The sequence below is a fragment of the Sorex araneus genome, chromosome 1, assembly GCF_027595985.1.
Source record: "Sorex araneus isolate mSorAra2 chromosome 1, mSorAra2.pri, whole genome shotgun sequence".
NCBI classification, from domain to species: domain Eukaryota; kingdom Metazoa; phylum Chordata; class Mammalia; order Eulipotyphla; family Soricidae; genus Sorex; species Sorex araneus.
This window is the reverse complement of record NC_073302.1, coordinates 324,510,237-324,523,723: the sequence shown is the minus strand read 5'-3', so window position 1 is coordinate 324,523,723 and position 13,487 is coordinate 324,510,237. Positions and strand designations below refer to the sequence as shown.

At 38.1% G+C, this 13,487-nt stretch overlaps 1 protein-coding gene across 1 annotated transcript; it reads right to left on the bottom strand.

Moving 5' to 3' along the window:
- Positions 1–2,006: 2,006 nt before the first annotated feature.
- Positions 2,007–10,825, bottom strand: FGF20 (fibroblast growth factor 20). The gene is made up of 3 exons (XM_004610324.2): positions 10,540–10,825; positions 4,317–4,420; positions 2,007–2,865 (listed from the first exon to the last, which is right to left on the bottom strand). Exons 1-3 carry the CDS (start codon positions 10,823–10,825, stop codon positions 2,620–2,622), a joined length of 636 nt encoding a protein of 211 aa, XP_004610381.1. The 3' UTR covers positions 2,007–2,619.
- Between the last annotated feature and the right edge of the window lie 2,662 nt (positions 10,826–13,487).

Here is a 13,487-nt window from a genome sequence, read left to right as displayed (position 1 = left end):
GAACTTCAGAACCTATAGTATATGTATTTGCATGGCTTTCTAAACTCATCTGTTCTTCTTTCTCAATTGCTCATAAAACTCTAGTCATAAAGCCTTTTTTTCCACATTAGGGTCTATATTCACTATTTCCTCTTCCCAAAACCATTAATTGTCTCATTTGCCTAGCTGCTTCTCCTAATTCAGTGCTCATTAGAAATGTCAGATTTTCAGCGAAGTCTTCCCTGATTAACACTATTTTATATAAATTTATTCTTTTTCCTGTTTGAACATTGGTTTTTCTCATAGAGCAAATAACAATTCACAATGTTTTTATAAGTTTTTCATAATTTGCTTATTTAACACCTATTCACCTCACTGGACATAAAATTCCATGATGTAGGGGCTACCTCTACAATTTTTAATGACATCTATTATCACGCATATAATTGCCCCCAGTGCTGTGTAATCCCATCAACAGCCAGCATCCAGAGACTATAAAAGCAAGTTCTCGAAGCCTAGACATCTTATAGCCTAGTTCTCCCTCTTGGAGAGTCTGGCAAGCTACCGAGAGATTCCTGCCCGCATGGGAGAGCCTGGCAAACTCTCTGTGGCGTATTCATATGCCAAAACCAGTAACAATGATGGATCTCATTCCCCTGGCCCTGATAGAGCCTCCAATGTGGTACCGTCGGGAAGGAAGAGTAAAGAGAGGCTTCTAAAATCTCAGGGCTAGAACGAATGGAGACCTTACTGAGACTGCTCGAGAAAATCAATGGTCAATGGGATGATGATGATGATGATGATGATGATGATGATGATGATGATGATAAAGTCTTTCATCAATATTGAGTATTAAGATTTAATAAGAGTTAAAACGGAAAACCTTCCAGATTTAGATTGGTAGATGGGGCCATACCATTATCCACTGTACTTCCAAAGCAACAAATTCTTCCTAGACCATAGTGTGTCTAAGCAATGTTATTTTCCACAGTAAATCTAGAAAATAAGTCAAGGACAATAGATACAGGGCCAGGAGGATTGTCCCATAGTTGGAAGACTGCTTCATGAGCGGAGGGGAGAAGGTGGATGGAATAGAGAAGGGCTCACTAAGAAAATGATAGCTGGAGGAATCAGTCGGGAAGGGACATGCGTGCCGAAAGTAGATAATGGAACAAACATGATGACCTCTCAGTGACTGTGTTGCAAGCCATAATGCCCCAAAGTAGAGAGAGAGAATAGGGAATATTATCTACCATGGAGGCAGGGGGAGAGTGGGAAGGGGGGGATATACCGGGGATATTGGTGGTGGGGAATGTGCACTGATGGAGAGATGGGTGTTTGATCATTGTGTGATTGTAACCCAAACATGAAAGCTTGTAACTATCTCACAGTGATTCAATAAAAATTTTAAAAATTAAAAAAGAAAAGAAGTCAGCATGAGTTGCCTTTTAGTTTGGGATCACTGTTATCCCGCTGCTCATCAATTTGCTCGAGCGGGCACCAATAATGTCTCCATTGTGAGACTTATTGTTACTGTTTTTGGCATATCAAATACACCACGGGTAGCTTGCCAGGCTCTGCCATGTGGGGCAGAGGAATCGAACCCAGGTCAGCCACGTGCAAGGAAAACGCCTTACCCACTGTGCTATCACTCCATACTAAAACTCTCTAAATACTGAAGTTTTCTCTAGGGAATTTAGAATTTTGTCATTTTGAAACTCTGTTGGTAAGTAAAATAACTTTAACCTAAAAAGCAATGAAGCCAAAACTTAATACAAAAATATTTAATTTTTTTTTGAAGGTGTGCTGAATTGGATACAAATTAGTAGGACTTTTTTTCTAGGCTAAAGGAACCAATATTGTGTTTAGAATGTACCTGAAGAACTTATAATCTATGTATAATTTATTTTTAAACAGAAATTCAAGATTGCAGTGTATGTTTAATGTGGTGTAAGGATGATGTCTTCTTTCCAACTCAAGAAACCATAACCAAACAATGGCACAATAAAGCAATTCTGTTGTTTCTTTACTCTCTGTATTATCTTCATATACCAGTAAAAAATAAACTCTTTAATAAATAAATATATATAATAAATATTTGCAAATTGAAAATGTATAAATAGGTCCATCCTTTTAAAAATGTTATATCTTGATGTTGCATGTTTTATAGTCCATGTTTTACCCAGGTTTTTTACGTGAGATGCCATAACCTGCAAAATACTATAAGGTTCTTAGAATTCTTATAGCAATAGTCTTTGCTTAACTATGTCAATCCATTTCTTCAACGTGAAGTATCTCTTTTTAGTGTAATTTGTCAAGTAAACATAATCCAGAAAGTGAGGCACCAGCAGCAAACTAGGTGGAGTTCCCATATCCGTAATTTAATAATTTTTCAGCTTCATTCTGGTGGAAAGAATTGAGCTGGTGTTGCTTTGGAACTTAAACCACCTAGAGAGAACTTGGGATACTTTAAGTCAATATTTTTTGGTGTTTTCTCAATGTTCTTTCCAAATGCATTCTTCTGGTAGAAAACAGAAACTGTAACATTCTGAATGTCTTCCTGGGTTACTTGTTTTATGATGAAAGTGTGAGCTGAAAGAATGATTATGGTAGATTCTTCAGGAAGGACACTATCACATTTCAACTGTACATTAGTATATCCTTGTATAGTTCAGGAACTCTTTCTGGGTCCACTGGTCTAGGCAGGAAATGTGTAAATTTTTGATGTCTTTTAGATCTGGCACCGTCTCTTGGAGTTCCATCTTTGTTAAGTGCCACAAAATACCTTCGGCCAGTATCTCCATGTTTATATATGTTTGATGAATAAGTATTATACCAGTTCTCTTCAAATTGCTCCCTAAAGATGCATTCAGCAGTAAGCTTCTCCTAAAAAGAGAGAAGGTAAGTACCATTAAAAAGCACATTCAAAAGAATTGCCTTAGAAAAGCCTCAACAACTTATTTTTATTTATTTGCTTATGATTATATTCTTTTCAAAAAAAATGTTTATTGCTTTTTCTTTATTTTGACTTAGGTCTTATATTTCTAGAATTCTTCTCCTAGGTATTCAATTCATCAGTTTAGTTTAAAATGTTTTTATCTCAATGTTAATTCTCAATTTTATTTTCAGAGACAGTAAATATCCTGAACTTTCTCATTCTCCATATTTCTCCCTCCAACCACCAGCAGCACCAATCAGGCCTAAAGTTTCTTTTGTTCTAATCTGCAAGAACATTTTGCATATCAAGCCCCTGCTTTCAGCTTGACATGTTTCAAAATCTTTCTACATCCCAATTCCTTCAGGATCATCCCAAATCATATATTTTCCCCCCATTATTTTTATCATATATTCCCCATGATTAACTTTAGTCTGAATATTACTGTTAGGAAAATATAGTAAAGGCAGTCATTTCTCATTTCTTGTTTTACAAACCTGAGTGTGTATTAACTAAGGAAATGACTATAATTTTTTAATCTAGCACATATAGAATAAAGATTATATGTTTTTCTCTTTTAATCATCTTGTAACTATTACACACTACTTTTCTTTTTTCTGAGCTAAGAAAGTCTAAGAAAGACAAGCCTTGTCCATATAAAAGATATTATATTCATTGAAATACTAAAACCAACTTTTCTCAGTGTCCTGAGACACGCAGATTAATTTAAACTTTAATCTGTTAATTTAAGAAAAGAACATGCTAGGTAGTGTCATCTACTAAATAATAAAAATGAATTCTCTTTAGAAAAGCTTACAGAAACACTGACTTCGAGATATGATTTTATACAAGAAGCACACCATTCACCTTACCAATTTTTTTTAATTTTTGTAATTCTGTTTTGGGGGCCACACCTGGTAGTAATCAGGGATCAGGTGTTTCTGTAGGCTAAACAAATAAGCCATATGTACTCAGCCATGGTTGATTACCAAGATGAATACCAAGATGATTATGGTAAAGAAAGTTTACAATAAGTGAATTATAAGGGTTAATGGACTCAAACTTGGCAATCTAATGTAGTAAAGGGAAAAAAAGATTGTTTCCTGTTTCTAGTAGAAAGGAACAAAATATGAAGGAAAGCAGAAAGAGTCAGAATATGGTAGGAAGATCTAGTGAACTAATTAAATGTTACTATATTATTATTCAAATATAAGGAAATTTTGCAGTATATAGACTTTTTCAAAATTTACATAGCATTTTTCACATACATTATAGGTAGACAAAATGGATAGTCATAATTACAATATTTTAAATTTTTTTAATTTAAAAATTACAATATTTTTAAATATTAATTTAAAAATTATATTACAATATAATTATAATAATTTTTAAATATACGTACTGATCCATACAATTCTCCTTTGTCGTTCATTCCAAGGTAAAGACCACTGTCCACACCTCTAATACTGACGAGTCCCACTGCCACACTGATGAATTCCAAGATACCTGAATTAAAAAAAAATTACATCTATTAATATACATGTGACTAATAAGAATCATCCAAATAGTATGTTACCAATATTGTTCAATATAATGGTGCAGCATGAAGGTTTTTAATAAAACTTGAAAAAATTTATTATTATTGTTAGCCTCCTATTTTACAGATTAGAAAAAACTGAAAAGGAAAATGATACAATTATAAGTGTGTAAAACTTTAAAGTTGATGAGCTTGAATTCCAGTTGAATAAATCCAGCTAATCCGATTAAGCAAATCATTGTCTTCTCTGAACTTTAACTTCCTCATTTGCAAATTGAAATTTTCACAATAAATAGTTGTAAGAGTGAATACATTTTGGCATTCAACAAGTTAAGCTATTATCATAAATTAGCTATATAATGTTTGTGTTCTTAATTCCCTGTGATATCATTAGTTAATTATAACTATGTCTATTGTTTTGTTTTGCTTATGCTTCTGTGAATTACTCTATCTTTCCCTCAAGCTCTCACCATGTGAGTATATCAGTATCCTACAGTTTATAATGGCTGTCTACTTACATTATACATCTGGTCCTGAAAAATAATCCCCTAAGATATGTATGGAATATGTTATTATCCCCAATTTGCATATAAAGTAACTATGACTCAAGCAGGTTTATTGACTTGCCTACGTATATGACGTTTCAAATTAATAGAACAAACATTTGAACACATCTTCTGAGCCTAAACAAAAGGCTTATACTTCAGGAAACTACTGCTTTTTTTTATTTAATTTTTTTTAATGAATCTCCAAGAGATTTCGTTACAAAGTAGTTCATGATTTGGTTTCAGTTATACAATGTTTTAACACCAATACCTTCACCAGTTTATATTTCCCACTACCAATGTCCCCAGTTTCTCTACTCCTTACTCCCACCTCCAGCCTGCCTCTAGGACAGGCACTTTTCTTCTCTCTCTCTGTCTCCCTCTCTCTCTTTCCTTTTGGGCATTTCCTTTTGTAATACAGGCACTGAAAGATTATCATCTATATCCCTTTATCTACTTTCAGCACTCAGTTCTTGTCCAGAGAATTATATGGATCAGTACATATATTTAAAAATTATTAGACAAGTGGACTCTTGTCCAGAGTGATTATTTCCAACTATCATTGTCATAGTGGCCCCTTTTCTATCCTAACTACCCTCCCCATCAACACTTGTGGCAAGTTTCCAACCATGGACCAGTTCTCCTGACCCGTGTTTCTACTGTTCTTGGGTGTTAGTCTCCTACTATGAAGAAACTGCTTAAGGATGGTAAAGTAGTTTCAAAACTTTATAGATAATGCAGTGCTCTATTTCCTGTCATGTGATTCTCAAAAATAAATTTTATAGTTAAAAATTTAAAAGATTTTATGTATAATATATGTATAATATATATGTATATTTATATAATAAATGAATAAGATGATTAAATATTAAGAAATTAGCATACAAGTATACTTTTGCTGTGAATAAGTTCTTTAAATCATTTACATTTATCAATGGATAAACTGGTTCCTACTGGAGTAGGAACATCGCATGCCTGAAATAATGTTCAGATCTGTAAATCATGGTGCCTAAAATGATAAAATATTTTTTTAATATAGGCATGATTTGGTTGGAATTGCTTTCCTCAATAGACTTTTATCTTCACCCCTTCACAAATGTTTAAGTTTCATTCACAAATGATGTCAATGTGTACCATTTTGGCTCATTTCATGTATGTATGTGTGTGGGGGTGGGAGGGCGGAGCAGGTATCTTGTAGTGCTTTAGGGCTGCTGTTGGTTGTGTGCTCAGGAATTATCTCAACTCAGGGGATCATATGTGGTACTGGAGATTAGAAGCGGGGTCAGACACAAACAGGCCAAGTGCCTTTCCTCCTGCACCGCCTTTCCAGCCCGGAATCTTATTCTTGATTTATTGTACAAGTTCCTGTTTAGATACATGATGTTCCCAAGGCCAAGAGAAAACAATATGTAACAATTTGTTTATGTGGTGGGTTTAATTCTGTCCAGAGCCTTTGTCCAAAATACATTCTTAAAGCTCAACATGAATTATTAAGAATCCCAATGAGCTCTTCAAACAATTGGATCATGTAGATGACTAAAGTTATCAAGGATCTTCTAGTGTCATGTACTATTCAATAATCTATATGTGACTTGAAAGGAGTCTGTGTCCTTAATTGTAAGTCTAAACTAGAAGACTTTTTTAAATTACAGGAAGAATCTAAAATATAGTCATTATAATGACAAATATTGAAATTGGGGAAAAGCAAATACTAATCTCAATACTGGAGATAGTGGTAGAGGGAGGCAGATACTCTGGTGGTAAGTCTAGTGTGGCAACATAGTAGACCTGAAATATAACTATTAACAGTATTGCAAATTGGATGTAGAGTGATAGTAAAGAGAGCAGGGCTCTTGCCTTGCCAGCTGCCACCCAGGTTAGATCCCCAGAACCCTGTATGGTTCCCCGTACCCTGCCAGGAATGATCCCTGAGGGCAAAGCCAGAAGTAGGTTCTGAGCATCAGCAGGCATACCCAAAAATCAAACAAAGGGTATTGCAAATCATGGTTCCTAAATATAAAAGGAAACCAAACCATAGAGCCCAACATGATTGGTGAAAGGTAATAATTTCATCCAGGATATACTTACATATATGTAACTACTTGAGCTGTGCTGAACGCAATTCTAATTGAAAAGTGTACTATTGTTGATGTAATTTAATTCTTTTAAGTATCTTATTTTCATTAAGATGCTATTCTCCTTCAAAGAACAGGAACTGATTAAATGATTGGAATGTATAATAGAGACAGTTTTTAGATACAATAAATTATGTATCATTTCCATGTAAGAGATCTTACAAAAGACAAAATTTTTTAATTTCTAACAAACAAGAGTAAAGCACCTATATTTTACTCTTTAAGATAATGCTGTTATCTTGTCAAAATTGTAGTTATAGAAAAATAAGAAATGGTATATGGTCTCAGAGTAATTATATTAAACAATTTCAATTATATCAAGCAACACTCAAAACCTCATACATAACCTTGCATAAGTAACTTTGCAATGGCTCATGGGGGTTGATGGGAACAGAGTTAGGTGTTTTTTTTTTTTGTTCCTCTTAAAGATTTTAGCCACACTTTTTAATTCTGATCCTTTTTCTCCTCAAGGAAATAGTATACCACATAGTAATTTGTAATCATTTGATTCTTAAATGAGATTTGACAAGTCTTTCTTATTTATAATATGAGGTGGCAACTAAGCTAATTCCTTAACAAAGGGTAGACATAAAAAACTTTCCTTAAGAGGTAATCACAGATTTTAGATAGATTTTCTAATGCCCAGTGTCCCATAAAAAGACTTGCAGGTACTTTGTCTTTCTGGTATCATTTTCAAAGCCAGCTTCTTTCAAAATCATAATAAACAGGTGAGTCAACCCACAATGCAACCACATCAGACAAATCTATGGAGAATAGGGGAGAATAAAGGAAAAGTCTTTAAAGGAATATGTTTGATCTCAGGCTAAAGTTTTTTTTAAGTAATGATTCCATGTTTACGTATTAGGTAAAGTCTTCCTACTGTACACTGTGTAGAAAAATTCTTATAAATTTAGAACTACCCAGATAGGAAATTATTTTAACCTCTTTGAGACCTTTTTTAGTGATATTCTATTGATGTGGTTTTGAAATTTTTAACACAAATTTTGATTTTTTAAAAAATTTAATCATGCTAAGGTAATTTAGACCCTCAAGAATGTCATTTACTTGAATATCTCAAGTAGCCCATCTTAACCCTTTTCAAAATTCTTGCTTTGATAATACAGAAATGAGTTTAAAAGAAAAATAATTTGGTAATTAATCATTACAGCATCAGAAAAGTTCAATAGAGAAGAATATATAGTGTTCACAGGCTGAGCATAAATTTTATCCTTGCTGACATTGCCCCCAGTTCATTGAGATCCCTACACTATCAGTGGCCACTAGGATGCACTATAACACATCAGAGACACTGTTTACTCCTTTAAGCCACCTGACTAATCTGGGTTATCTTCCCTTTGTAAAACAGTAAATATTTTGTTCTGATATCAGTTTCCCAATGTAGAGTGATTTAAATCAGCACAAAATTAGACTAGGTCATACTTTTGCAATTACTAGATAATTATACAAATATCTAGTGTAAAATAAGTGCTAGTGAGATGGCAATTCTGATAGGCAGCATCAATTCTTAAGGAATGGATTTAAGTGCCATCTTAATGAATGCTATCAGGCCTCCAATTATTCACTAATCTCTTAGCATAGGGCCATTCTTATAAGGAGACAAAGTGAAAGAAGGAAATGTCCTTGGAGAGACTTCAGCTGAATTGCAAGGGTACTAAAAGACTTTCAAAGGCTAGTCACTATGTATCTCAAGAAGATTATATTACCTAAGCTTAGCTTCAATCTGCTCCACTTATAATCATCACCACATTTGTATCCATTTCTAAATCTTCCAGGTAGCTGTAAGACTTTTTTTTGTAATGAGAGCACAGAAACTCAAAGGCAAAAGAACTGAGCCACCTGGCGTCAGTCAGCAAAGTTCTGGAGAATCATGGGAATCTCAGCCACCTCAATTTAGAAACCATTTCCAAAAGTGACCCCAACGTAGGCCACTAGGTCATGACACTCCTGACTCATTGTCACTGGGAATTTGGATGAGATCAGTGGAAGCTGTAAACATATGGGTTTTAAAAAGTTAATTTTCTAAGCCTTTAAGTGCTACCAAATGACCACCACATGGTCATTTCTATATCCAGAGTTACAACTGCCCCTCCAACTGAGATTTACACTTCTCAAAAGTTTTAATGGGTACTACAAGTCCAAAAAGGAATGAGAGTATAAAAACAAGCAGATGAGGACAAGATAAGAGAGGGTCATTTAGAGAAGTCTCAAAGAATTCCTTAGTGCTAAGTAAGGAAGGTAAAAAACTAAGTCTTTCAGACTTCTCCTAATAAATGATTTTTTTAAAAAAAAAGAAGTACTATTAATCTCTCCAATGAGGCTCCGAGATTTGATCATCAAAATCCTCTAAGGGTGCCAGGTCCCTTAACTCTCATGGAATGAAAACCTTTGCAATTGGGAAAGATTCTGGGGTTAGAATCTGGGTTAGAATCAGAGCGCACCTTAAAGCAATCACCTAATTTAACCCTGCAAGAAAAGGAAGACTCAGAGTGATGAGGGTAGTTGCTGCATATCTAGAGATTAATCAACCTTAGAAAACCTTATGATTTCCCAGTGTAATGTTTTAACAATTTGCCTTTCATTTAACCCCAGGCTCTGCTGAAGGTATTCTGAAACATATGCCTATGTGTTCCCACCCATATCTTCTTTCGCGTCCCCATTTCCTCTTACCTACTGGCAATACCATGATCTTTGCTTTCTTGTTTCACAATTTCTAAAGAGGATCTTGGCTGAAGAACTGGGCATGCTACCAGTAGCCAGGTAGACCCCCCCTTTTTTGTCATCCCCCATAATCCCCCCTCACTCCAAAAGAACTTTAAGGAACAGCTTCGTGAGCCAGACAGTAGCTACAGTGTCCAAAGGAAAGTTAATCTGTTATCTCTCAGGTGAACAGTTCGCTGCATAAATGCTCACTCCCTGTATAAAAACTACCCCCCCACACTCCCGCCGCCAGCAGTTCATCAACTGCTGCATCACCATGGGACAGGTTGAAATAGCAGAATGCGACTTGCTATTTTTTGTTAAGTGAACAGTGCGGGGGTGGGGGCGCGAGGCAGTAGCAGAAGCGTTTAAACAAGTAGCTGCCCGCGGAACGCAAGAGAACTAGGTGAAAGCAAGTCTGGGTTGTCGTGGGCTGCACCAAGGGCAGGGCAGGAAGGTGTGTGCGGGGCTCCCAGCCTTTCCCTTCCCGTTCCCCCCAAGCCCCCACCCCACGCAGCAGCGAGCCAGAGGACGCCGAAAACCTCAGGCAGACAGGCAAAGTCCAGTTCCTGCAGCTGCACGGCCCGTCCACTCTAGCCAGCACCTCGTCCCCTAAAGGTCCCTGGGGGGATTCCCGCCCGAGACCGAGAGAAAAGCGCCCCGCGCAGGCGCCGGAGGAGCGGTACGTACCGAAGAGGCTGTGGTCCTGCCGGGTGCCCTGCACGCTGCCGTCGGGGAGGATCTGCAGGTGGAAGCCCGTGCGGCAGTAGAGCTGCCTGCGGCGCAGGATGCCGTGCAGGTGCGCGAGCTCCGCAGCCCCGGGCCCGCCGCGGGCGCCCCGCTCCGCCGCGCCCCGGCGCTCCCCCAGCAGCGGCGGCCGCTCCCCCGCGGGAGGCAGCAGGAAGTGCGAGCCCACCTGCTGGCCCAGGCCCTCCAGGCCGCCCAGGAAGCCCCCGACCTCGGCCAAGGGAGCCATGGAGGGGCCAGCAGGAGAGGCGGTGGGTGCGGAAAACAAAAGACACCTTCCTCCCCCAATAAAAAGTGTAGCGGGGGGTTGGGGAGGTGGAAGGAGGGCTGGGAGAGGGGGGGAGCAAAACAAGTGCAAAAAGTTAAGGCCCGGTTACTCCTGGGAGGTCGCTGAGTGGACTTTGCACTGAGAGCGCTGGGAAGCTCCCTCTGTTTCGGAGCGAGGTTCTCTCCTTGGGCTGGTGGGAGTCTGCAGCGGGCTTTGCAGAAACATCTAGAGCTGCCACTTGCCAGTACTGAGGCTGGGGCTGGGGCTGGGGGCTAGGGCTCCCACTCCGCGAACTGATCAAATCACAGTCCCGTGTACATACACACCGACTATATATGCGGGTCCTCTTGACATATGCTAATCAAGTTCTTTCATGCGCGCTGGGGAGGTTCTGTTTGAAATCTTATACCGGCCTCCTCTCAACACGTTTTTGCTCTTCGCGAGTAACCAAACGAGGCCCTTGATGCTTCTCTATCCACGCAGCCGCAAAAATCATTCCCACACTTGGCCAAAGCTAGCCAGCAACTTCGGGAAGACGGAGTCAAGGCCCCTCTTTGGGGCTGTCTTGGAAACAACCAACCGTGATGCTGTTCGGCTGCTGCCGTGCCACCGCCTTTGATGTGAGCTGCTTCGCAGTGATAGATCGCTGCTAAGAGGAGCCAAGCTTGGCAGGTATATAGAAGAAGGGGGAGGGGGAGGAGGGAATGCGGGGCGGGCGGGGGGAGGAGAGAGGGGATGGGTAGGAGGAAGAAAAGGAGCGAAGAGGAGAATTGGACTCCTGAGAGCTCCTGGGAGCCTGCAGTGGACAGGTGCAAAGAAAGGTAAGAGAGAGAGAAGGAAAAAGGGCGTTACCTGAGGCTTAGACCTGCCCAGACACACATGAAAGGAAAATCAAAGCTTTGACAGTTTAACTCACTAATTTTAAAACACTAATAAACTGTACACGCGTTGCTCTTTTCTTTTATCATTTAGATGGGGGATTTTCTTTACATAATCAAGGTTAGGTTAAAAACACACACACGTACACACACGCACACACACCCTTTCCAGGTTCTGTTTAATGTTTATCTTTACTCAGATAGCATATAATATTACCAAGATTTCCTTATATCTATATGAAAATCTTCATTTGTATGCTATGGTCATGGACTTTTAATCACCATAATTTAATAACAATATAATCCCGAATCTAGGGATTAAGGGTGAATCCAAGTAGGCTGAGATGCCATGAATAGGAAATAAATATCAGTAACTGTCATAAATGATGACTTACTAAATGATGATAATTGATGACCCCGTCTAGGAAATTATTCTGGTCTCTTCTTAGCTATATTTTAAGGCTAGATTATTTTGCCCATGTTTCAATTATGAAGACAGATAAATAGAATATAGTGTTGATTCTTGATGTGTTTTGAGAAATAAAATGTTAAAAAACATTAAGAGTGTATGTACCTATTTGTGAAAGAAAAAGTCTTTCACATGAAAGAGGTAGCTGTATGTCCAGTTAACCTTAAATCCATTTGGGATTGCTAGTCAAATTCAAGATCCCTCTGTTAACGGTCTCCTGTGGCAGAAGAGTTGAGAATCATTTGACAGATTCATGCTTTTCCTAAAGAAAAACTTTTAGGGATTCACTAAAGGCTAACTCGTCCATAATATTTCATGATGTTTTTAGGCAAATGCTAAAACACAGTTGGGTTTCTTTCTTTTAAAAAAATATTTTTATTAGTGAATCACTGTGACGTACAGTTACAAACTTATGAACTTTCATGTTTGCATTTCAGTAATACAGTGATCATTTACATCCCTCCACCAGTGCCCATTCTTCTCCACCAATGTTCCCAGTAACCCTCCCACCACACCCACCCCAACCCCCACCATTCCACCCTGCCTCTGCTGCAGGAATAGTGCAGCAGGTAGGAGTTTGCTTTGCAGGCAGCCAACCTGGGTTCAATTCCTTCACCCCTCTCAGAGAGCCCAGCACGGCAGAATATCTCACTGGCACAGCAGATCCTGGCAAACTCCCCCATGTCGTATTCAATATGCCAAAGACAGTAACAAGTCTCACAATGGAGACATTACTGGTGCCCACTCGAGCAAAATCGATGAGCAACTGAGATGACAGTGTTTATTTCTTTTAATTTGCTCTGAAAAGTTATTTGCTAATTAATTGCCAGGTGCTTTAAAGTTGGTAAAGTTACATCTTTTCATCACTAAGGCCCTATGCACTGACCCTTGCTCAACTAAGTTTTAAGAGTACTTAACACAAATGATTTACTGATGATAGATGTAAAATAAAACAAAAACACTAACTGAAAACAATAAACAGATAAATCACTTTAGAACTGTATATTGCAAGGTCTGGTTTAAACGTTGTACCAGGTAAATGTCATATTATTTTACCTTTCTAATAACAACATTCTGTCTTGTGGCAGGACCCCCAAATCCACCATAATCAAGATTTCAAAGCACATCTGTGTAAACATTATCACATCAGTGTAAAACATCAACCAATGAGCTTTTACTTTGAACCAAATCTTCTTAATTGCAGTGTTAAATCAAAGAAAGTTAGATCAAAGTTGTGTAAATCTCATAGCGGGATAAGTAAAGTAGCCAGTACATA